This window comes from Macaca thibetana, chromosome 14 (genome assembly GCF_024542745.1).
Source record: "Macaca thibetana thibetana isolate TM-01 chromosome 14, ASM2454274v1, whole genome shotgun sequence".
In the NCBI taxonomy this organism is placed as follows: domain Eukaryota; kingdom Metazoa; phylum Chordata; class Mammalia; order Primates; family Cercopithecidae; genus Macaca; species Macaca thibetana.
In genome coordinates this window covers 99,301,303-99,327,939 of record NC_065591.1, presented here as the reverse complement: position 1 = coordinate 99,327,939, position 26,637 = coordinate 99,301,303, and the positions used below count along the sequence as shown (strand labels likewise).

At 36.0% G+C, this 26,637-nt stretch overlaps 2 protein-coding genes across 2 annotated transcripts in view; one reads left to right on the top strand and one right to left on the bottom strand.

The window, feature by feature from the left end:
* ACAT1 (acetyl-CoA acetyltransferase 1) overlaps window positions 1-26,637 on the bottom strand; it is a 976,528-nt gene that overhangs the window by 725,510 nt on the left and 224,381 nt on the right. The window lies entirely within an intron of this gene.
* The window catches only part of CWF19L2 (CWF19 like cell cycle control factor 2), an 808,601-nt gene that overhangs the window by 724,642 nt on the left and 57,322 nt on the right, over window positions 1-26,637 (top strand). The window contains exons 10-11 of the mRNA XM_050758687.1: window positions 5,399-5,492; window positions 7,385-7,474. Of these exons, the coding sequence (XP_050614644.1) occupies window positions 5,399-5,492; window positions 7,385-7,474 (184 nt within the window). The remainder of the gene's footprint in view (window positions 1-5,398; window positions 5,493-7,384; window positions 7,475-26,637) is intronic.

The window sequence follows — 26,637 nt, the reverse complement described above, 5'->3', positions numbered from 1 at the left end:
TATAGTAAGCATCTACTGGAATAACAGAAAAGATTGTAGAAATACTGAGTAAATCGCTTGCTTATCCTAAAGAACCTTTCTTCGATTCTTTGGTTTCTCAGTTGGCTGATATTGAGATGAGAAATGGAGGAACTAGACATAAATTTAGTTGGAAAGAAAAACCTGGTCAGGTACAAACAGCAGAAGGAAAAGAAGCCAAGAAGTTTCTCACTTAGGAAACAAGAATTTGAGAGACAGACCCTGGAGAAAGCGACTTCATAGGGGAATAATTGCACTGGTGCTCTTTAGAAAGGGCACGAACTGTGGTTATTTAATTTGCATTATACATACATGTAAAAATATAATATCTATAATTCCACATAATAAACATAAACATAAGTTTTTAAAGCAGGGAATGTTGGAAAGTTGAATGGGAAAGAATGCAAATTGAGAAAAGTTGTTTTGATTAGTAAGTAAAAGAGAGATATGATTAGATTGCCAGAAATTCTGGTAAATTACATTTGCAATACAATGAAAATGACATGTACCTTAGCATTTAATTTGAAAAAGTACTGAAAAATATTTTCCATACAAAAAAGTACAACTAATAAAACAAGCAATAACTCAGCCCATGGATGCATATAAAAAGCAATAATGTTCTCCTGCTTACATGAATGCAGTGTCCCTACTGTTCATTTTAATTGTTTTTTAAAATGTAGACTGAAAGAATATGAGGGGAGTGAAAATATGTTACTTTCTAGTGTTGCTTTACCTCACATATTTTAGATTTTTTAAACACCAGAGTATTGTCTTTCCTTTCAACAATATGGGAAGAAATGGCTACTATAGATTTTCTGTAGAGATTGTTTTTTTTTATTCCAATGCTGTCTATCTGTTAAAAGATTCCCCTCCCAGAGGAATTAATTATTTAAAAATAATTTCCATATATTGTTGGTAGATCATGTTTTGATTTGGAAAACCAAATTTGTAGAAAATATGATTAAGGTTAATTTTCATAGAATATTATGGAATCTGGGAATTCAGGAAAACTAATAATATCAGATATATCCTTTATATTTAAGATTATGACAAATTAGTTATACTCTAGTTTTAAAATGTATTACTCCCTTTGAGGGTTAAAAAACTTTGAAGTATGATTGACATATAGTAAACTGCAAATATACAAAAGTGTACATTTTGGTATATTTTGAAATGCATGTATTCTCATTAAACCATCACCCCCCCAAAAGCCTTTGTGCCCTTTCATCATCTCTCTCTCCTGCTTTCCCACACCCCTGCTCTCCACTCCTAGGCAACCACATCTGCTTTCTTTTATTATAGACTACATTTGTCCCTTGGAATTCGTGGGAGTTGGTTCTAGGACCACTCAAGTATACCAAAGTCGTACATACTCAAGTTGGAACCCACATGCATGAAAATGTCACTCTGTAGTTTTTGCATCACATGAATGCTGTATTTTTGATTGACGTTTGGCTGAAAAAAATCTGTGTATAAGTGGACCAGGGCAGTTCACCCCTGTGTTGTTCAAGGGTCAGCTGTAGTTTGCATTTTCTAGAGTTTGATGTAAATGGGATCATACGTTATGCACTCTTATTTTGGTCTGTCTTCTTTCACTCAGCATAATTATTGTGAGCTTAATTTATGTTGTTGCATATGTCAGTAGTTCATTCCTTTTTATTGATGGGTAATATACTATTGGTGGGTACATCACAATTTGTTTTTCCATTCTCCCGTTGGTGAATATTGAGATTGTTTCCAGGTTTTGGCTGTTATAAATTATGTACAATTCTGAACTTTCATGTACAAGTCTTTGTATTGACATATGCTTTCCTTTCTCTTGGACAAATATACCTAGGAGAGCAGCAGCTAGATCATATGGTAACTGTATGTTTAAATACTAAGAAACTGCTAAACTGTTTTCCAAAGTGATTGTACCATTTTACATGATCAGCAACAGTGTATAAGAGTTGCAGTTTCTCCAGATCCTTGTAAGAACTTGAAATGGTCAGTCTTTTAAATTTTGGCTCTTCTAGTGGACGTGTGGTGGTAGCTCATTGTGGTTTTAATTTTTATTCCCCTAATGGCTAATGACTACTGATGCCGAACATCTCTTATGTGCTTATTTGCCATCTGGATATCTTTTTGTAAAGTGCTTACAAAGTGTAGTGCTGTTACTTCTCTATTAGTAATTTAGGTGTCTTTGTTTTATGATCAGTCAGGCTATAGGTTTATCAATTTTATTGCCTTAAATATCAGCTTTTGGTTTCATTGAATTTATTGTTTTTCTATTTTCTATTTATTTTACTCTGATTTTTATTGTTTTTTGAATTTATTTGTACTTTGTTTTAATTTGCTCTTTTTCTGCTTTCTTAAGGTGTAAGATGAGGTCATTGATTTGAGATCTTTTCTAATATAAATATTTAGTGCTATGAATTTCCCCCTAAATTAGCAGCATTCCACCAGTTCAGACATGTGTTATATAGTTTTCCTTTGGTCTTATTTTTGACCGATGGGTTATTTACAGGTGTGTTATTTAGTTTCCAAATATTGTAGTTGAGAATTTTCCAGAGACTTTTGTTAATGATTTCTAATTAATTTCATTGTGATAAAAGAATATAGTTTATATAACTTGAATTCCTTTAAATTTATTGAGACTGTCTTTATAGCTTAGAACATGGTGTATATTGGAAATATTTTGTATGTACTTGGAAAGAATGTGTTTTCTACTCTTGTTGGGTGGTGTGTTCTATGAATGTCCATTTGGGCGTGTTAGTTGATGGTATTATTTAAGTCTTCCATGTGCTTGCCGATTCTGTTTATAGTAGTCCCCCTTTATCCGTGGTTTTGCTTTCTGAGGTTTCAGTTACCCATGGTCAACCATGCTCTGAAAATATTACCATATTTTGCAAGAGGCACCACCTTCACATAACTTTTATTACAGTATAATGTTGTAATTGTACTATTTTGCTATTAGTTGTTGTTGTTAGTGTCTTACTGTGTCTTATTTATAAGTCAAACTTTAACATAGGTATGTATATATAGGAAAAAAAATGCTATAGATAGGGTTTGGTACTATCCAAGATAGCAGGCTTCCACTGAGGGTCTTGGAACATAACTCCTGCAGATAAGGGAGGACTGTTATATTTATCCTATCAAATATTGATAGAGAGGTATTGAAATTTATAGCTGTAATTGTGAATTTGTTTATTTCTCTTCTTTCAGTTTTTCTCATGTATTCAAACGCTCTTGCTGGATTGACTCCTTTTTCATATGAAATGACCTTTGTCCCTGGTAATATTTTTTCTCCATAATCTTGTTTGTTTGATATTAATGTAGCCATTTCAAGTTTCTTTTGACTAGCATTAACATGGTATATCTTTTTCCATCCTTTTATGTTTAACATACTTATGTCTGTGTGTTTATAGAACATTTCTTGCAGTTGAGTTTTGCTTTTATATCAATCTGATAATTTCTGCCTTTTAATTTAGGTATTTGGACCATTTATATGTAATGTTATTGATATAGTTAGGTTCAAATATGTAACTTTGCTATTCGTTCTCTACTTTTCCCATCTGTTCTTTGTTCGCTTCGTCCTCTTTTTGTCACTTGTTTTGGATTATTTTTATGATTCCATTTCATTTCTTTGGTTGCTGTAATTTTTTTAAAAAAGCATAGTGGTTTCTTTGTCTTTGATGGTGTACTACACCTTTAACTTACCATAGTCTATCTTCAAGTGATATGCCGTTCCTGAATGGTGTAAGAACTTTATCATTGTTTATTTACGTTTCTCTCTTTCTTTCCTGTTAGTGTTGTCATACATTTTACTTATACTTTTTATAAACCTCAAATATATTTTTAAAATAGTTATCTTCAGTTACATGTATGGTGGGATACTTAAGATTGCCCCACAGCCCTCTGATGCTGTTTTCATTTTTACAGATTCTTTTCTGTGTTCCATTTTTCATGCAGAAAATTGCTTCAAGTTCACCAAATTCTACTTCTGCAGTTTAATTTTCCATTAATCTTATGCAGTATATTTTTTATCTCACACATTGTAGTTTTCATCTGTAGAAGTTTATTTTGGATCTTTTTTATATCTTTGTTGTGTCTGACTTTTTGAACATATGGAACACAGTTATAATAATCACTTTTAGTATCCTTGTCTGCTGTTTTTTACATCTGTGTCAGTTCTGGGTTGATTTTGACTAATAGCATTGTGTTCTAATTATGGGTGTTTTTCTACTTATTTGCCTATCTGATCATCGTTGATTAGATACTAAGTTTTACAGACTACCTTGTTGAGTGCTAGACATTTCTGAATTTCTATAAATACTCCTGAACTCTGTTCTGGAATATGGTTAATTGGAAACCATTTGATCCTTTAACTTTCGTTTTAACATTTTTTTAGGTGGGCCCAGAGCAGCATTTAGTCTAGGGCATGCTGTTTCCCACTAATGAAGCAAGACTGTTAATACTGTGTCTAGTGCTTTTTGAGTTACATGGTTTCCTAGTCTGGCTAGTGCGACTGAACATGCAGTTCCCAGGAGTGCCAGGTACTCTCCCTCCAATCCTTTCGGCTGGTTCTTTCCCTGACTGCAGGTAGTTTCTTGCTGAGTACTCAAGGGGAACCCGGTGCAGTTCTCTGGGATTTTCTTATGGTGCAGCTTTCTCTTCTTTGGTACTCTGTTCTGTGAATTCTAGCTGCCTTGGAATTCTTGGACTCCTGGCTATGTCTCCTTTACTCAGAAGTCCTTCAGGCTCTTGACTGAGGTCACTGTCCTGCACTGTAGCCTTGAATTATTTCTTAAGGCAGTAAGCTAGGGAAATCTGACCTTGGCTGGCGGTTTCTTTTTTTGTGTGAGACTTCCATAGTATAGGTTTGGCACATGGTATCAGTTTTAAACTAGTTTATATTATTTGACTATATGTTATGTTCTGGACTGACTTTACAAAAAAGCACATGATCATTGCTTTTATTCTTTGAATGCAGTTAAATATAGTTTCTTAGATTATTAACAACTTATCATGTCAAATGAGAAAAGTTTCCAAAGATGTATAGAATTATGGCCTGGTTTTAGTTTTTTGTTTGTTTCCTTTTTGAAATAACGAGCATGGGGATATTAAATAAGAAGAGTTGATAAATGCTATTTATCTCATTGTTATTGAGATTTTGATCAGTTGTTATAACTGCCATAGTTGATTGTGGCATTGTAACAGAGAATTTTAAACTATCAATTTTTGGAAGAACATTTAGTTTAATTTACATGTATTACAATCATGATCTCCTATTGGTGCTGAATGCTTTGTTGAGGTCAGTTAAAATAACATTTGAGTTTTGATGTTATTGCTTGCATTACACCTATATTTCATATGCTGTTAATCTGTCCTGTTCCAATAGAAGTCCAGAGCATGAGTCCATTCATATCCTGAGTGTTGATGAGAAGAACAAGTTGGGAGCCAAGATTATCAAAGCAGAGATGATGGGGAATATGGTAAGACTTTTAGATGTTGTTTTGGAGAATAGTGATCAAATATTTAACTTCTTATGAGTAATTTTAGAAGTTCCTTAGTAGTGTGGATATAGCACACTGTGAAAGTAACTGTTGATTATTGATTCCTTAAAGAAATTCTCAGGCCTGTAATCCCAGCACTTTGGGAAGCCGAGGCAGGAGGATCACTTGAGGTCAAGAGTTTGAGACTAGCCTGGCCAAAATGGTGAAACCCCGTCTCTACTAAAAATACAAAAATTAGCCTGATGTGGTGGCGTGTGCCTGTAATCCCAGCCACTGGGGTGGCTGAGGCAGGAGAATCGCTTGAACCTGGGAGATGGAGATTGCAATGAGCCAAGATCATGCCATTGCACTCCAGCCTAGGCGACGAAGTGAGACTGTGTCTCAAAAAAAAGACAAAAAAAAATTCTTGAACCTTTCTGTGAACAGTACTATCTGCCTACTTGTAAATAAATGATCTACTTTCTCTGTCAGATCTCTGAAATTTAAGATCCTAAGGAACTTCATGCTTTTAAATTTCTTTTTTTACTTTGTTATTTGCTTTCTTCCTGCATTTCTAACTCATTGAGCATATTTAAGGGAGATAAAGATGTCACTTTTTCCACCTCATTTTTGTCATGTATTTTTAAGAATGTTTTTTACTTTTCCAAATTACTTAGGAACCTAAAAAAGGAGGATTAAGTCATTCAAGTTTTCAGTAAATGTGCTGTGCCTGATAGCCTGATACTGTGTTAGATGCTTTGTGTAGGCTAACTCATTTAATTCCTGTAGTAATGTTTGATTTATGACTAATTTACCTCAGAATTGTAAGAAATAGGGATGATTTGGTAAGAGCTGCATTTATCCATTTGTCCATTCATTTATTGTCACATGCATATTAAAATAATATACAGTGAGATGTATATATTAAAGTGTACATAGCAGAATAGCACAGCCAGATATTCCACATCTTGATAGAATAGATTCGGTCATGGTCATATGTATGCACTCATCTCAAACCCAAATATAAGGGATCTTTAGGTAATCTTATGTTTTGGCAAACTATTAGTACAGTACTGTAGTAGAGCAAATGGTAACCAAACAAGATATTTCTGTGTTATGTCTAATAAAGGGCATATCTTGCATATGCTGCTCTCTTTGAATCTGATCCTTGGAAACACTGAACTTCCACTCATCCTAGAAATTGATAAGGAAAATAAACAACAATAACGATAGCAAGAAAATAAAGTTTGAGCTTTGAAAGTACGGAGGAATTAGTTAAAATAGTGAAAGAGAGGTCATCTAGGTAAAAGGGTAAAATATGTGTTCTTGTGTTCAAGAAGAGCACTGTGGTGGCGCTTGCTGTTCTTTGCATGTCACATAAATCTACTTATTTAATTTATTACTTCATGGTTTATTGCTTTATATGACAGTTGTTTTATATAAATTTCTATAAGTTTCCTAGAGTAAAAATGAAATATATTCAGAATTTTCGTCCAAATTATCAGCAATAAAGAAGGTAACATTTTAAATCTTGTGATAGCTTTTTTGTTACCAATAACTGAAGTTGAAAGTATTGAACTTTTATAATATTTAGTAATTATTAAAATGTCATTAAGGTTATGTATTTCCTTCATCTATGTCCTCCAAAATATATGTCCTTGTAATTATTTATCTTTGAAGCATAAACACATCACAGGTATTCAAGGAGTTTGTAACTGAGATAAGTTCATTAAAAAGTAATACACTAGGCTGTGGGTTGGTAGTTGAAATTAGATGGTGGCTACATGAGTGTTGGTTATACTGTCTTTCCTTCTGTTGTGTAAATTTGAACATTTTGTTGTAAAGAATTAAACTACATATTGCACATATTTTACTTGTTTTTCTTTTTGAAGGAATTAGCTGAACAACTTAAAGCTCAACTTGAAAAGGCAAATAAATTCAAAGAAACTGTAACACAGACACCAAAAAAATCTGGGGTAGAGGTAAGTAATAAAAGTTTGGAGAAAATTACCTTGTATAACACTACTACTGGGCAGTGGTAATATTTTATTTTATTTATTTTTTTGAGACAATGTCTTGCTCTGTTGCCCAGGCTGGAGTACAGTGGCGTGATCTTGGCTCAGTGCAACCTCTGCCTCCCGGGTTCAAGCAATTTTTGTGCCTCAGCTTCCTGAGTAGCTGGTACTACAGGTGTATGCCACCATGCCTGGCTAATTTTTGTATTTTTAGTAGAGACGGATTTCACCATGTTGGTCAGGCTGGTCTTGAACTCCTGACTTCAAATGATCTACCCCCCTCGGCCTCCAAAAGTGCTGGGATTATAGATGTGAGTCACTGGGCCCAGCTGGCAGTGGTAATATTTTAATGTGAGATGTGTCTGTATATGTGTCTGTGTGTTTCTGTGTATGCATGCTTGTTTAAAAAAATTTAGTTTTCTATGTATTCTCTTACATTCTATCAGTGTGCCCTAGTGGAAAAAAGCCTCAGGCTGAGACCAAGGGGACCTGCTTTTATTCTGGACTGTGCTGCTTACTGATTGCTTCTGTATGAGTCAGACTGCTCCTTAACTTGTCTCCTTCAGAATGAGGGACTTGAATTAGATATTCATTTCATGTAAAACAAATTACTGGCCGGGTGTGGTGGCTCAAGCCTGTAATCTCAGCTCTTTGGGAGGCTGAGGTGGGTGGATCATGAGGTCAGGAGATCGAGACCATCCTGGCTAACATGGTGAAACCTCATCTCTACTAAAAATAAAAAATAATTAGCTGGGTGTGGTGGCGGGCGCCAGTAGTCCCAGCTACTCAGGAGGCTGAGGCAGGAGAATGGCATGAACCTGAGAGGCGGAACTTGCAGTGAGCTGAGATCGAGCCACTGCAGTCCAGCCTGGGCGACAGAGCAAGACTCTGTCTCAAAAAAAAAAAAAAAAAAAAAATTACTTTGGTCTATGATTAATTCATCTATCTGTTAGTGAACAAAACAAATAAAAACATCTACCTGCATGGAACTTTCATTTGGGTAGCGAGGGAAACAAATTATAAAAATGATAAGCAAGTTAAAAAATAATACAGTATATCAGAAAGTTACTCTATGGCAAGGTAGTAGCAATTTTGAGTGACACGTGGGTTGGTGGCTTGGGATGCACAGGCCAATTCTCTTGAAAAAGTGTAAGGACTTTATGTAAGGACTTGTAGTTAGTGGAAGAGCGAATTTCTGTGTATTTGAGTGAAGAGTGCTGTAGTCATAGGGAACAGATTTAAAGGCCCAAAGATGGAAATATGTCTGATGTGTAGGAAGAATAGCAAGGAGACCAGTGTTGCTGGAGTGGAGTAAATAAGAGAGGGAAGTAGGAGATACAGGTGAGAGAGACTATACGTGGCCAGATCATGTTAAGCTTTGAAAGTCATAGTAAGGAGGTGGGCTTTTTTTTTTTTTTCTGACTGAGATGGTGAGAAACTATGAAATGGTTTTAAGCAGAAAACATATTTTGACAGGACCGTTCTGGATTCTCTATTAAGAACGGTTTGCAGAAGCTGAAGTAGAGGTGGGCTTTTGTAATAATGCAGATAAGAAATGATACTGGCTTTGACCAAGATAGATAGTAGCTATGGAGATGGTTAGAAGTGATTGCATTTTATATTTTATAAATACTTGCGGTATATATTTTGAAAGAAAAGCTGACAGGATTTTTATGGTGGTTTAGGCGGGGGGTGGGTAATGGGATAAAGAGAGGAGGCAAAGAGGACTCCAAAGTTTTTCGCTTGAGCAGCTGAAAGAATAGCCATTATTTGAGTCGTGGAAGAAAGAGGAAGAATAGGTTTTGGGACAAATCAGAGGTTCTGTTTTGGATATGAGTTTGGATGCCTGTTAGATGTGGAACAAGTAGAGATGTCAAGTAGGCAGTTGGATGGTTGGGAGTAGGGAGAAGATAGAATTGGGTAGTTGGGGAAAAGTCTTTTGTACTGGAGATAGAAATTTGGGAGTTATTAACATATAGGTGATATTTAAATCTATGACACCGCATGAAATAATCACAGGCATAAATGTAGATAGAAGTTGAACAGCTGAGTTCAACTTCTGCATGACAGATTTGGATGTATATGAATAACTCTAACTGGGTGTGGTGATGTGCTTCTGTAGTCCCAGTTACTTGGGAGGCTGGGGTGGAGGATTGTTTGAGACCAGGAGGTCCAGGCTGCAGTGAGCCATGATTGCACCACTGCACTCCAGTCTAGATGACAGAGTGAGACCCTGTCTCTAAAAAATGAATGAATGAATAAATAAATAAAAATAAAAACACTAAAAACAAAATCCTCCCCCTTCCCCCAAAATAACTCATGCAATTTTCACAGTATCCTTTGAGATAGTCCATGTCATTATTACAGATTTATAGATCAAGAAACTGAGGCACAGAAGGTTAAGTAACTTGTCCAGGTATACAACTAACAAGTGCAGGGCAAGGATTTAAACCCACAAAAGTACTTGTGTTTACATGATACCTCTTTTTGATGGTGAAGGACAAAGTCAGCGGCTCTTTTGAGAATCAGGTTTGGGATATAATGAAGTTTGTAAATGATTTTAAAGGTCTGTTCTCAAAGATTAATTTACATAATTTACTGTCAGTGTGGGAGGAGATGAGAATGTATCAAGTCAGCTTTCCTAGAATTTTCTTCAGGCTGAAGTCATTCATGACTTAGATAACATTATACAGAGCATGTTTATGAAAATGGCTGTTTACACTGAGTTGTGGTACCTAAAAAGTTTCTCACACAGATTAAATGGAGAGTGAGAAATTACTGGTAGGATTAAAAAGTAGGGACTGGGAGAATAGCTAGAACTAGGTGTACTGTGAAGCTGATCTTACACACTTTTGCCAAATTATTGTTTTCAGGTGTCCTTGTGGTTAACTAATTTTGTACTCTGAAACTTTAAGTGGTTTATTAGTGCTAACTGTAAGTACCAGGTCTTCCTGCAGCATAGCCTTCCACAGTATGGCCCCGTTTTCCAGTCCTACCTCCAAGACTGTCTTACACATAACCAGTGTCTCTTTCACATTTACCTATGCTATTTATTATTTGTGCCAGACATCACCCTTCTTCATTATGGCTGCTTTCTAATCCTCTCATATAGTTGCAACATTTTCCATTTTTGAAACCTCAAAGACATTTTTCTTTTTAAGATTTTATTTTTTAGAGCAGTGCTAGGTTCACAGCAAAATTGAGAGGAAGGTACACAGATTTCCCATATACTTTCTGCTCCTACATAAGCACAGCCTCCCCCATTATCAATAGCCCCTAACGGAGGAGTACATTTGTTACAGTTGATGAACCTGCATTGACACATTATATCACCCAAAGTCTATAGTTTACATTAAGGTCCTCTCTTGGTATTGTACATTCTCTGGGTTTGAATAAATGTGTAATGACATGTATCCACCATTGTAGTACCATACAGAGTAGTTTCACTGTACTAAATCCTCTGTGTTCCACCTGTTCATGCCTTCCTATCCCTTAACCCCTGGCAACCTCGGATCTTTTTATTCTCCATAGTTTTGCCTTTTCCAGAATGTCACGTAATTGAAATCATACAGTATGTAGCATTTTCAGATTGGTTTCTAATATATATTTAAGATTCCTCTCTGTCATTCCACGGTTTGATAGCTCATTTCTTTTTAGTGCTGAATAATATTTCATGGTCTGTAGGTGGCACATTTTACTTTTTCATTCACCTGTTGGAGGACATCTTGGTGCATCCAAGTTTTTGCAGTTGTGAATAAAACTGCTATAAACATCTGTGTGCAGTTTTTTTGTGTGGATAGACGTTTTCAACTCCTTTGGGTAGGCTGGGCGCGCTGGCTCATGCCTGTAATCCCAGCACTTTGGGAGGCTGAGATGGGCAGATTGCTTGAGGTCAGGAGTTCGAGACCAGCCTGGCCAACATGGCGAAACCTTGTCTCTACTAAAAATACAAAAATTAGCTGGGCATGGTGGTGGGCACCTGTAATCCCAACTACTGGGGAGGCTGAGGCAGGAGAATTCCTTGAACCTGGGAGGCGGAGGTTGCAGTGAGCTGCAATTATGCCACTGCACTCTAGCCTGGGCAGCAGTGAGGGACTCTGTCTCAAAAAACAAAAAAACAAGAAGACAAAAAATCTCCTTTGCGTAAATATCAAGGAATGCAGTTGCTGGATCATTTGGTAAGAGTATGTTTGTCAGAAACCTCGAAGAATCTTAAAGTATCCTCTATGGCGTGTATCTTTTCAAATTATATATATGTGTGTATACTTGTTACCACCTTCTCATTTATTTCTGTTTCTTTCCTGGCACTTGTCAGTTTTATTAAAGGTTCTAAAGCTGTGGCTGGACTTCAGGGGATTCCTGAACAGGCATTTTTTTTTTCCCTTTGATTTGGTTGGTTGAAAAATTATCTTTGTAAGAAAAAATTTCTTTATATCAAATGCTGTTCGTTTCAGACAACTGTAGTGACGTGACTGTTCCACAGCCTGGTAGCACAAGCCTCATGGGAGCAGTGCTGAGGCCGCTAGAATGACTTCCAGTTGATGGGACTAAGAGACCATTGTGCCATTTTGATCTTTTGACAGTCCATCTCTGCCTTTGTCCCTCTCTTTAAATATTAGGCCTATTGAAGAAAATATGAATCATTAATACTCTTCTATTTTACTTTGATTGTCATATATTCTAGAATAGAAAAAACAGTATTTTTGATAATCAGATTTTTAAAATATCTGAAGGGCATTAAATATGTGTGAGTATAGGAAGGAATACTTAATTTTAATTAGCATATTTATTAAATTTATTAGCTTAAATAACCTGCCCTTCCTTAAGCATTAAATACTCTTGGTAAATTTAGCAAATCACTCAATTATTTTAATAAATATATCAGACTAAAATTCTTTACCATTTTCATGGTTAGCTTAATTAAATTATAAAATTTAATTACATTTAATTAATTTAATTAAATTGTAAAATTTTAAGCTGTTACTAGCTTTTTACCACACTCTTGTAAAAGAATAGACCTAAGCCTGAGATTTTTGTGTTACTTCTTGTAGTCAAGCTTTGCTGACCCTATGAAATGAATTGACCGTTTTCTTCTTATCTTTTGACTAAGGTTGGCCACGTCCCACCAGATTTTATTCCATACACCTCCTAACGTGAAGTGCTTTTTCCATTATCCTGTGCAGTTGTTTAATGTAAAATCAGTTTTCAAAGTATCTCAGGCAAGCAAAAGGAGCCACATAGGGAAACCTTCCTTGAAATGTTTGAGCTGGTTTGCGGCTTGGAACAGAAGGAAAAAATTTGAAGCAGATATTCTGTTAAATAACATTTCTCCTACGGTTTTGAGGATATGACACAATAATTGACAGGCTATATCTCATCTCTTGTGCACATGACTCTGATATTACTCATGTTTTTAAAATTTCTAGCTCCTCCTATCTTTGAGCAGTGGACTTCAGTACTCAGTAGATTAGTATTTGAAGTATCATACAAAATATAATTTCTGTTTGTTAGTCTCTTTGGGGAACTGTTTAGCCCTTTGAGACTTCAAATAGAAAGTTTTTTTTTCCTAAGGATTCTTTGACCAGAAAGGCATGTTTTCATCGTCTCTGCAGAGAAGGTTCAAGCACATTTGCACATCTGGTTCAAGCTTTACTAAGTATATATATATATAAAACAAATCTTTGCCAACAATTCTGAAAGAATTCTCTACTGCAACTAAAGTAATTTATTCCATCAGATCCAGGGCCTTGATTACCTTTCGAAGTGGTTTTTTTTAGAAATTAGAATGGAATACAAAGTTGTTTACTACTATGGAGATTTGATGGTGTTCTAGAGGAAAATCATGTAATACTTCTGATGGAAATTTTGCTCTTTGAGAGAAAAGAAAACCCCATGCATAGAACGCTTGAACAAGGAAGAATTCTTTCATTGCTTAGCTCGTTTGTTGGAAGTATTAGGTTACAGGAATAAGGTAAATCTCTTCATTCGTATATCTATGAATATCATTTTGGCTTTAGTGAAAAACCATCAGCACTTTTAATTATTAGTTTGCTTATCCCTCTTCTCCTTTAGAGGGTGAACTGTTTAGTATTTAGGACGAGAGTTATTCTTTCAGTTCATATCTAGTATGTAGAGTAATATTTGGCATCTTGTAGACAACCAAGACATACTGAAATACCTGTTTCATCAATGTCTTTATTTTATTCTCTATAATATTTTATTGTAAATCTTAAAAATGATCCATGATCTTCGACATCATCTAGTCTGGCCATCACACAAGTGCAGCTTCTTTATTTTAACATTAAGCCAACCACATAGCTTCTCCATCTAACTTGTGCTTGAACACTGAGGTATGAGGTCTCACTGAGTTTTGGATATTGCTAGTTTTATATCAGGAAAAATCTAATCCTAATTCTTTAATATGTTAGTCCTAATCTTCCCTTCCATAACTTGGGCCTGTTAATAATTCTTCAACAGAGTCACATTATGTATACATTTAATCTAAAGGAATTTAGCTCTGTACTTTATAAGAAAAGATAATGCAGGAAATTAAGCTCAACATTTGTAACAAAGAATGAAATAATCTTTGCCTAATGGTGTAGTAGCTTTAAAATTTTGTCTACACTGCTGGTAAGGAAGGGAAATGCATTTTGATCCCTGTTCATGTACGTAGAGAGGGTTTACGGACATTCTCTTTAAAGAAATTGAAGAGTTAACTAAGGGCCATAGAGAAACATTAATAAATAGATACATTCATTTTGTATATAAATCAGATACTTGACTAGTTATTTGAAGTATTTCTGGTAGTAGTTTGACCATATTCAATTACTGCTTTAACACTGTCTTTTAGATCTGATTCTTGGGTGCATCATTCGCTGTGTTCACAAGTTCACTTGTCATTGCTGTGATTCCCAGAATATGTGAACTCTTAGACTGTGTCTTTTAAAAAATGTTTTAGCTTCCCAATCTCTGCAGTCGATCCCGTAAGCATAGTACAACAGAAAAAAAGTTACAAGACTATAAAAAACTTGCTTGTGGTTTACTTTTAATATTTAAACAGTGAGATTTGACCTTTACTCAACGAATACTTTGCAGTTCCTTCTTTGTAGAAGGCCTTTGCACTCTCAATTTTCTAGGTCAAATATTTTAAATCTGAAGTAAACATTATTATAGCTTTGCATTTATTCTATTTACCTTGCCGTGTTACTGTAGGCACACTTTACTTGAGGTATAGTCTTGCTTGACACAGAGTAGGTGTACAAAAGTATTATTTCCTTTTAGTCATTTAGCTAGTTTTTCCCCAGCCACGTAAATGTGGTCAATAGATGTACCTATTTTCTATACAGTTCAGCTTGTATTTTTTAACCCTCCTTAAAGTATCGCTCATTTCTGTGCTGTGCAGTTAGAAATATCATCTTAGGCGTTACTAGAGGGCTTATTTCTTGAAATAGAGTATTACTATAGGAGCAAATATTTTAAGCAAAAATGAATGAAAGCAAATGATGTATAAATAAAAACTAGTATTAGCATACAGAATCTATCTGTTCTCTAGTCTCATACCTCACATAAAATTCATCGTGAAATGGTGTCAATTTTACCTGCTAAATATTTCTTAACTCTGCTCTTTGTTTTTTGTATCTACCACACTAAGATGACCATCATCTCTTGTCTTGACGTCCTAAGTAGCTGTTTTCCCTCCTGCCTCAGTGCCTTTACACAGTCTTTCTTTGCCTAGAATATTTTTCTTGTAGTTACCTTCTGTATATCCTTGAGATCTTAATTCAGACATCATATACTCCTTATAAAAGCGTTCTGTCAGGAAAGAGAACATACAAATAAGATTAATTATACAAATATATAATTACAGTCCTTTGACGGTGCTTCAAAGGAAAAGTATAGAAATATGGAGGTATTGAATAGGGCCTAGTGCAATCTAGGCATCCAGAGAACGTTCTGAGGCTATAGCCATTATTTTGGGATCCTATTACCATTTGTAACTTTGCCAAAGAAAAAGCTATACTATTTATGACTACTATCTGTAAGCCTTATTTGTTTACCACAAAAATAATCTTTAGCATGGTATTATCCTAGCTGGGAGTGTTGACCTGTAGGCTTCAGTCATGGAATAGGAAACACCCACTCGTATGACTGTAGGATGTGTTTAATTCTCAATGCTTTCTGGGGTAGTTAAAAATTTTTTTTATTGTTTTATGAACAGTATTTTCTCAAGTATAATTTAGAGAAATTGTAAAGTAGTTGTTTTGGATAGTTATGATTGTATATTTTTTAATGATCTAATTTTGGGATGAAGAATTATGTCATAGACTATCTCAAACTTTGAACAGGGCTCTGTAACAGATACTGAAGCCACAACTAATTGATTTCCTTAGAGAGGGAAGAATGACCCAGCAGCAGCCTCTCTCCTTCCCCAGTTTGCTTCTATTCCCTCAAATGCTCATTATTTTTTTTTCTCACTAACTCTACTATTAGCATTTAATTCCCTTTTCTGTTGTTAAATTCAAGGGGAAAATGAAATATTACTGCATATGAAAAATATTGAGTCCTTATGCTGTTCAGTAGCATTTGAGACTTAGGTTTTGTCTTGGAGGGATGGATTCATACATGTTCTGTTTCCAGATTTTTTTTTTTGTAGGGGGAAGGGTTAGATGGAGAGACAACATCACACAATTATATATTTTCAGTTTAAAGGGAAAACATTTTAAGTGGAAAAAATACAAACCCAAAGTAAATTTTCTCCTTGTACATATTTTAAAATTAACCATATTGTAGAATGCATAACGAATTGTTGAAGATAGAAATCAAATTTAATGTGATTTTAGAAAAACTGAAAATACAGTTTTCAATTTCATAGTGTGTAAATATGCAGGTACCAAAGAGGTTCTGAGTAGAATAATTATAGTAGACAGTTGTTAATGAAGATTGATGAGGAAGAGAAATAAAATTAGTTGAGTAAAACTCCACAGTACTGAAAAAAAGGAAAGAAAAGAAAAACACTTGCTATATCACAGTGAATCATAGAAAAATCTTATAGTATTTATTATGTTCCTATCTACTCAAAAATAGTAAATAATCTGTGTGTCATTCTTTGATTTAACAGAAAATTAAGTTATAATTAGTATAGCTATTTATTAATAATTAGTAATAATGTCTGTGGCATTAGCTAATAGTAACACAAAAGAGATAAGAGAGAACATAACATAGAGTAGATATGGTATACAAAGGATAGATTAAAAAAACTGAAATTACTAAAATAGAAAATAAAAAATAAATAGAAATGATTTAAGAAAAAACCCAAGAATTTATTCTTTGAAAAAAGTTAATAGGTAGCCTCTAGGAAGGCCAATCTAAAAAAAAAGGAAAGCGCAATAGTATATTAAGAATTTTAAAAGTGGGACAGTATGGACAAAATTGAGAATTTAAAAACATTTTTAAAAGGGCTGCATTGAGCCTGTATGATGCCTTCATGGAGTTAGAAAAAGATGTCTCCTTTGGGCAGATGCAGTCCTGTGAATGCTTTTGTACAAATTAAATAGTAGCCTTGGGTTAGGACATTCGTCTCAGTGATCAGAGTGTAGCTTGGTGTTCAGTCCACCCACTGCCTTGGCCAGGTACTTGTGTGTAGGGAACAACTTGTGAACATAATTAGAGATAAAATAGAAAGTATTCAAAAGCCATGAAAATACTAAGAATAGTAATAAGTGATTATGGAAATTTTAAAAGATAAAAGTTGAAACATGCTTTATGGCATTCAGTGATAACAAACTTGCAGGCTACCATCATGAACTCTGGAAGTTTGTAGACTACTGATAGGAAAATCTGATTTAGTAGGAGAGTTTTGCTTTATTTCCCAATGCTAGAAAGGCTTCCAAACATTTACACTTTTTAATAATAGCTTTGAATCAAAGCAGTGTATGCTTTTTCCTTTTCTTTTTAATCAACGTATTACATACAAGTAGCGCTAGGCCTGCCTATACCAAATAATAACGATGTCGTGAGCTCTTTCCAGACCTTCTTCCAATCCTGGTGGAAGCCACTTTGGTTCTTAGTTGTTTCTTTGCTTTACTTCTGTATTTTTAAATTAAGTTATCTCTTGATCCAGTAAATAGACACTGTTAGGCCAAATAGTATTTTATAATTGCCTTTCTTTTATGTAAATAAATAAAATTTCTTAATTTGCATTGTTTTCTTCTTCTTTCTTCTTTCTTCTTCTTCTTCTTCTTGTTTTTCTTCGTTTGTTTCATATTCTTTGCTAGTTTTTCTCTTACTTCCAGCAGCTTGTTAAAATATATCCCAATTCAGTCAGCAAGGAAGCTGAGGTCTGATTAGATTCCTTTGTACTGCAGTCTATAAACTGCCTCTTAGTAGAAAGCTGTGGCCATCCTAGGGCTCATCTCATTTGTTTCCCTTCTTTTAGGGATTACACTCCTCTAGAGGTCGATGTCTAAAAATGGTTGTTTCATGTATTTGTCCTGTTGTCTAGTTTTTTTAAACAGCAACAGGTTATACTGTTTTTTTTGTTAGTCCATCATGGCCTGAAATGAAAGTCAAGCATAGATATTTTAACAAAATAAGAGTACCAGGTCCTATTCTCTTCCCCTCATTGTTACCAACATGGATCTTGTGTAATACTATTAAGTAATTGCAGGTTTTAATCTTGTTTGTTATTAGGTAGTAGGAAAAATCAATAAAGTGATTTTGAATTAGTTTTATTAGCTAGATAATAATATAGAACCAAGACTGGCAGACTTTTGTAGAGATCAAATAGTAAATGTTTTAGATTTTGTGTGCTGTACAATCTGTGCCACAACGATTCAACTGTTATTGTATCATGAAGGCAGCCACAGATAACACATAAATGAATGAGCATGGTTGTGTTCCAATAAAACCTTATTTATGGACACTAAAATTAGAATTGCATAGAATTTTAATTTGTCATGAAATACTCTTGTTTTGATTTCCCCCCAGTCATTTAATAATGTAAAGACCATCCTCAGCTTATGGGCTGACAAAAAACCAGCACAAGACTGGAGTTGACCTGTGGCCCATAGTTTTTTGACATTGATACAGATTCTGTATTCATATTCTGTATTTTTTCTAATTCTGTGAAGACTGATGGTGGTATTCTGATGGGGATTGTGTTGAATTTGTAGATTGCTTTTGGCAGTATGGTCATTTTCACAGTATTGATTCTACTCACCCATGAGCGAGGGATGTGATTCCATTTCTTTGTGCCATCTGTGATTTCTTTCAGCGGTGTTTTGTAGTTTTCCTTGTAGAGGCCATTCGACTCTTTTGTTAGGTGTATTCCTAAGTATTGTATTTTTATTTTAATTTTTGCAGCTATTGTAAAAGGAGTTGAGTTCTTGATTTGATTCTCTGCTTGTTCACTGTTGGTGTGTAGAAGAGCTACTAATTTGTGTACATTAATCTTGTATCCAGAAGCTTTGCTGAATTCATTTATCAGTTCTAGGAGCTTTCTGGAGGAGTCCTTAGGGTTTTCAAGGTAAACAATCATATTGTCAGCAAACAGTGACAGTTTGACTTCCTCTTTACCGATTTGGATGCCCTTTGTTTCTTTCTCTTGTCTGATTGCTCTGGCTAGAGCTTCCAGTACTGTGTTGAAGAGGAGTGGTGAGAGTGGGCATCCTTGTCTTGCTCCAGTTCTCAGAGGGAATGATTTCAACTTTTCGCCTTTCAGTATTATGTTGGCTGTGGGTTTGTCATAGATGGCTTTTATTACGTTAAGGTATGTCCCTTGTATGCCGATTTTGCTGAGAGTTTTAATAATATAGGTATGCTGGATTTTGTCAAATGCTTTTTCTGCATCTATTGAGATGATCATGTGATTTTTGTTTTTAATTCTCTTTATGTGGTGAATCACATTTATTGACTTGCGTATGTTAAACCATCCCTGCATCCCTGATATGAAACCCACTTGATCATGGTGGATTATCTTTTTGATATGTCATTGGATTCGGTTAGCTAGTATTTTGAATGTTAAGGATTTTAACATTTGTGTTCATCAAGGATATCAGTCTGTAGTTTTCTTTTTTGGTTATGTCCTTTCCTGGTTTTGGTATTAGGGTGATGCTGGCTTCACAGAATGAATTAGGGAGGGTTCCTTCTTTCTCTGTCTTGTGGAATAGTGTCAAAAGGATTGGTACCAATTCTTCTTTGAATGTCTGGTAGAATTAATCTGTGAATCCATCTGTTCCTGGACTTTTCTTTTGTTGTTAATTTTTAAATTACCATTTCAATCTCTGCTTGTTATTGGTCTGTTCAGGGTGTCTAATTCTTCCTGATTAAAGCTAGGAGGGTTGTATTTTTCCAGGAATTTATCCATCTCTTCTATGTACGTAAAAGTGTTCATAGTAGCTTTGAATGATCTTTTGTATTTCAGTGGTGTCAGTTGTAATGTCTCCTTTTTTGTTTCTTAGCAAGGTTATTTGGATTTTCTCTCTTCTTGGTTAATCTTGTAATAGTGTATCAATTTCATTTATCTTTTCAAAGAACCAACTTTTTGTTTCATTTATCTTTTGTGGTTTATTTGTTTCAATTTCATTTAGTTCTGCTCTGATCTTGGTTATTTCCTTTTTTCTGCTGGGTTTGGGTTTGGTTTGTTCTTTTTTCTCTAGTTCCTTGAGGTGTGACCTTAGAAAGTCACTTTGTGCTCTTTCAGACTTTTGATATAGGCGTTCAGGGCTATGAACTTTTCTCTTAAGCACTGCCTTTGCTGTATCCCAGAGATTTTGATAGGTTGTGTCATTATTGTCTTTCAGTTCAGAGAATTTTTAAATTTCCATCTTGATTTTGTTTTTGACCCAATGCTCGTTCAGGAGCAGGTTATTTAATTTCCATATATTTGCATGGTTTTGAAGGTTCCTTTTGGAGTTGATTTCCAGTTTTATTCCCCTGTGGTCTGAAAGAGTGCTTGATATAGTTTCAATTTTCTTAAATTTATTTAGGCTCATTTTATGGCCTATCAAATGCTCTATCTTGGAGAAAGTTCCATGTGCTGTTGAATAGAATGTGTATTCTGCAGTTGTTGGATAAAATGTTCTGTATATATCTGTTAAATCCATAGTTTAAATTCGTTGTTTCTTTGTTGACTTTCTGTCTTGATGACCTATCTAGAGCTATCAGTGGAGTATTGAAGTCCCCCACTATTACTTTGTTGCTGTCTGTCTAATTTCTTAGGTCTGTTAGTAATTGTTTTATAAATTTGGGAGCGCCACTGTTGGGCACATATATGTCTGGGATTGTGATATTTTCCTGTTGGACAAGGCCTTTTACCATTATGTACTGTCCCTGTTTGTCTCTTTTAACTGCTGTTGCTTTAAAGTTTGTTTTGTCTGATATAAGAATAGCTACCCCTCCTTACTTTTGGTGTCCATTTGCATTTCCCACCCCTTTTTTTTTTAAGAGTATGTGAGTCCTTATGTGTTAGGTGAGTTTCCTGAAGGCAGTAGATAGTTGGTTGGTGAGTTCTTATCCATTCTGTGTTTCTGTATCTTTTAAGTGGAGCATTTAGGCCATTTACATTCATTCGATGTTAACATTGAAAGGTGAGGTACCATTGCTTTTCTCATGCTCTTTGTTGCCTGTGTACTTTTGTTTTTGTTTTTTCCTTTTAACTTGTATTTTTTATAGGTCCTGTGTGATTTATGCTTTAAAGAGGTTATGTTTTGATGTAAAAGATTTGTTTCAGGATTTAGAGCTCTTTTTAGCAAAAGGAACCTTCAAAACCATGCAAAAGGTTGTTTGGTAATGGTGTATTCTGTCAGCATTTGTTTGTCTGAAAACGGCTGTATCTTTCCTTCATATATCATGCTTAGTTTTGCTGGATATGAAATTCTTGGCTGATAAATTTTTTGTTTCAGGAGACTGAAGATAGGTCTCCAATCCCTTCTGGCTTATAAGTTTTCTGCTGAGAAATCTGCTGTTGTTCTGATGGGTTTTCCTTTATAGGTTACCTGGTGCTTCTGTCTCACAGCTCTTAAGATTCTTTCCTTCGTCTTAATTTGGGATAACCTGATGACAGTGTGTCTAGGCAAAGATGTTTTTGTGATTAATTTCCCAGTATTCCTTGTGCTTCTTGTATTTGACTGTCTTCGTCTCTCACAAGGCCGGGAAGGTTTTCCTTGATTATTCCACAAAACATATTTTCCGGGTTTTTAGAATTCTCTTCTTCCTCAGGTATACCGATTATTCTTAGGTTTGGTTGATTAACATAATCCCAGACTTTGGAGGCTTTGTTCATATTTTCTAATTTTTTTGTCTTTGTCTTAGTTGAATTGGGTTAATTTGAAGACCTTGTCTTCGAGCTCTGGATTTCTTTCTTTATTTGTTCAGTTTTATTGTTGAGACTTTCCAGAGCATTTCGCATTTCTAAAAGTGTGTCCAAAGTTTCCTGAATTTTTTATTGTGTTTTGTTTAAGCTGTCTATTTCCTTGAATATTTTTTCCTTCACTTCTTGTATCATTTTTCGAATTTTCTTGCATTGGGCTTCGCCTTTCTCAGGTCCCTCCCTGATTAGCTTAATAACTAACCTCCTGAATTCTTTTCCAGGGGGTTAGAAATCAGGGATTTCTTCTTGATTTGGATCCATTGCTGGTGAACTAGTGTGATTTTTGGGAGGCGTTGAAGAGCCTTGTTTTGTCGTATTGCCAGGGTTGGTTTTCTGGTTCCTTCTCATTTGGGTAGGCTGTGTCAAAGGGAAGGTCTGGGGCTGAAGGCTATTTGAAGGCTATTGTTCAGATCCTTTGTCCCATGGGGTATTCCCTTGATGTGGTACTTTCCACCTTTTCCAATGGGTGTGGCTTCCTGTGACCCGGACTGCAGTGTTTGTTGTCTCTCTTCTGAGTCTAGCCACCCAGCAAGTCTACCAGGCTCGGGGCTGGTACAGGGGGTTTTCTGCACAGAGTCCTGTGATGTGAACTGTCTGTGGGTCTCTCAGCCATGGGTACCACTGGTTGTTCTGGTGAATGTGATGGAGTGTGTAGTGAATTCCATGAGGGTTGTTAGCTTTGGTAGTTTAATGCTCCATTTTTGTGCTGGTTGGCCTCCTACCAGGAGGTGGCACTTTCCCGAGAGCATCAGCTGTAGTAGGGTGGAGAGGGACTAGTGGTAGGTGAGGCCCTAGAACTCACAAAATATGCCCTTTGCCTTCCACTACCCGAGTGGATAGGGAACGACCATCAGGTGGGGATGGGGCTAGGCCTGAGCTCAGACTCTCCATGGGCACGTCTTGCTGGGCTGCTGTCGGGGATGGGATGAGATTCCCAGGTCACTGGAGCTGTGTTACCTAGGAGGATTATGGCTGCCTCTGCTGAGTCATGCAGGTTGTCAGCGAAGTGGGGGAAAGCTGGCAGTCACAGGCCTCACCCAGCTCCCACGCACACTGAAGGGCCGGTCTCACCCGCACTGTGCTCCCACCCGCACTGTGCTCCCACCAACAGCGCGGAGTCTGTTTCCAGGCTGAGGGCAAGATGGTCTTGAAAACTTACCCGAGGATATCTGCCTCCCAGCTGCGAGAGAAAAGGGCTTTAGTTCTTCCCCTGCCTGTGAAGTCTGTACACAAGATTTGTGCCCTCCCGAGTTCTGGCCAGGAGGCTTCTCACCCTGTTCAGATGGTTACAAAGTTCAGCTAGATACTTCCTTTTCCCTGTGGAGTTTTACCCCCTGCTCCTCTGGCCACCCTCCTGTTGGATCCCTTGGTGCTAGGCAGGAACGGGCTGTTTGGGGACCCAGCGAGCTCCCAGGGCCTTTCTGCTCCTTCCTCTACCCCTGTATTTTGCTTGGCCTCTAACTTGACTTAGCTCCAAGTGAAGTCGAAAACTTATCCTGAAAACAACTTCAGCTTCTCCAGTGGGGTGTGTGTTCAGGAGGAAGTGTGTTCCCACTTCCACAGTTGGAGCACTCACAGTATTTGGGGTGTCTCTCAGGTCCTGCAGGAGCAGTCTGCTTCCTTCAGAGGGTCTGTGGGTCCTCTTGGGATTGCTGGTTTGTTCTGCAGTCGATCTGGAGCTAAAATTCACAGTGCAAGCCCCTGCATGCTGCTCTGTCCAGAGCTACAATCTAGTCTTGCTTGTGACTGCCACGATCTCCTGAATCCTCAATTTTTTATTACTGTAAAAATGATATGCACTTGTGGGAGAAATTTATGATCTCACAAATATGATAGATACCAACAGGGAAGGTTTATTCTGGTTATGTTAGCAAATTGATTTTGTAGCTTTATATGAAGTGTTTTGTTTTCTCCTTTCTTCCTTTAAAATAAGAATCCATGATTTTTGTCAGCCAGAAGGCTCTTTTATGGATTAATGAGTAAATGATCCCAGAGCATTTTGGGATTTGTTAATTAAAGTGTTCGTATAAAATGCTTTAATAAATTATCAGTTTTGATGTTTTTAAAATATAAAGTCTTCCAGAGCAAACTGTAATTGTTGGGGATAATTTAAAAACCTGGAGCATTTGGCATTCTTATGAAAATGGAAAGAGTTTATAAATGCTTTTTAGTTATATCAAGAAGTGCTTCTGGTTTCTTTTGAGATAAATTGCAAAATTACATGGATGATGAAAATGTTTTTGCATATTTTCTGTGTAGAGTGAACTTCTCATTTCTGTCTTGTATTTTAATGCCATGTAGATGGTTAGATGCACTCTGTCTTGGGTACCCAAAATAGAACAACTTGGGGTCTTACGTATTGGCAGTCCTAAGGAACAGAAAGTTTGCAAAGGGAGGAAAGAAGGAGCTCACTGAAGGGGAGAGTGGGTTAGTTTTGGGGTGCAGTTAATCCGTCTGAGGCGCCAGCTTGTTAGTGACATTTATCAAGCATTTATTGAATTCCCATTATTGTTTGACACTGTGACAGGTCCTATAGGTACCAAGTAGTGTATAGCTTAGTCTTTGTCCTGCAAAGAGAGATAAATATAAGTAGACAAATAGTTACTGAAAATATTACAGTCTAGGAACATACATGTGCCGAAAATTATTGGGAACAGAGCATTGGCTGTGACTAAATTCTTAATTTCCTAGTTGAGCAAGAAGGGGTAATTGTTCTGTGCAGAGGAAATACAATTTACAGTATGTTTACAAAAATTACAAGGAACTAGAAAAGTCTAGGGCCAGAATTTGAAGGCTTTGTATACTGTGTGAAAATGGTTTACCTTTATTTCACTATTTAGACTGTGATGTAGGATCAGGGTTGTTTATATATATTTTAAAATTTTACAGACCATGATAGATTAATAGTTTTATAAAATACAATAAAAAGTAATCATAGAAAAATGAAATATTTTCTATGAAATAAAGTCCCAAGTTTTTATTTAGATTGAACCAACATAAAATGATTCTTACGATTCTTGTATTTGTCTGTTTTCATGCTGCTGATAAAGACATACTTGAGACTGGGCAATTTGCAAAAGAAAGAGGTTTAATTGAACCTACAGTTCCACATGGCTGGGGAGGCCTCACAATCATGGCTGAAGGCAAGGAGGAGCAAGTCACATCTTATGTGGATGGCAGCAGGGAAAGAGAGAGCTTGTGCAGAGAAACTCCCGTTTTTAAAACCATCAGATCTCGTGAGATCCATTCACTATCACAAGAACAGCACAGGAAAGACTTGCCCCCATGATTCAATCATCTCCCACCGGGCCCCTCGTACAACACGTGGAAATAATGGGAGCTACAAGAAGAGATTTGGGTGGGGACATGGAGACAAACCGTATCACTTCTATACAGTTTTTATAAAACACTCAGTTTCTGTAGTTACCTTATCATGGATTAGTAACAAATATTTAATTTCTAGTAACTCTTGGACTTGTGATGGCCTGTGGGCCATAATTGCAGTGGTGTTGATCTTCCGGTGATAAATGGTCCCTGCAGAGTTTTAAGCAAAGAATAGCATGATTGTATTTGTTTTTCACACGGTGAATTATTTTGCAATATGGGTGATGATTAGGTTTCAGGCTGAAGGGCTGGAAACCAAGGAACCCTGGAATCATCAGTATTTGAGGGATAGCTGGAAATGGAGGAGACAGTGAAGGTGACTTTGTTTATATTAATAATTCACCTGGGGAGTAGTTTCACCACTAGGCCATAAGCTTATAGAAGGCAGGGGTTATATTTCTTTTAGCTCCTAAGATTAAATAGACATTTCAGAAATATTTGATGAATGAATGGATAAATGGATGAATTAATAAATGAATGAATGTGTCCGAGAGGTAAAGGCAGAACCAGGAGGGAGTAGAGTGTTTAAAACTGGAATAAGAGGAATTTCAGGAGAGAGAATGTAATAAACAGAACCAAATGCTTTCAAATCAGGGAAGATGACAATTTAATAATTATGTATTAGACTTAGTAATTTGAAAGTCCTTAGGGAAGAGACCAGCTTTATCAGTGGGGTAAAGTTAGAAGCCACATTATAATGTGTTGCCTATCTCTACTATCTGGTAAGGGAGTGAGTAGAAAGATCTTTTAAAAGATGGCACTTCATTAATTAATGTTCATTTATTTATTGAGGAAGAAAAGTAATGATAATCTTTTGTATCAGTTTAGTATTGTGTGTGAATGTGAGATCAGTAATAGGTATATATTATTTTTCTTCCATTTCAGCAGGGAAACTAACATCTATTAAATGGAATTGGGTTTGATTTTTTCTATATTTGATTCCGATTGAGAAGAAAACTAAAATGTGAATAGTTTGCTTGGTCTTGTTTCCAATGGATTTTTAATGAATTCATTCCTTAATATTATTTTTGTTTTTAATTTTTTAAAAATAGATTCAGGGGTTGCCTATGCAGGTTTGTTGCAGGGATATATTGCATAATGATGAGGTTTGGGCTTCTGTTTTACCCGTCACCTGAATAGTAAACATTGTTCCCAATAAGTAGTTTTTTCTATCATTACTCCCTTTCCATCCTCCCTGCTTTTGGAGACTGCAGTGTCTCTTATTTCCCTCTTTATGTCCATGTGTACCCATTGTTTAGTTCCCACTTTTAAGTGAGAACATACAGTATTTGATCACTTAGGATAATTGCCTGTAGCTCCATCCATGCTGCTGTGCAAGACGTTTCTTTTTTTGGTGATTGTGTAGTATTCCATGGCA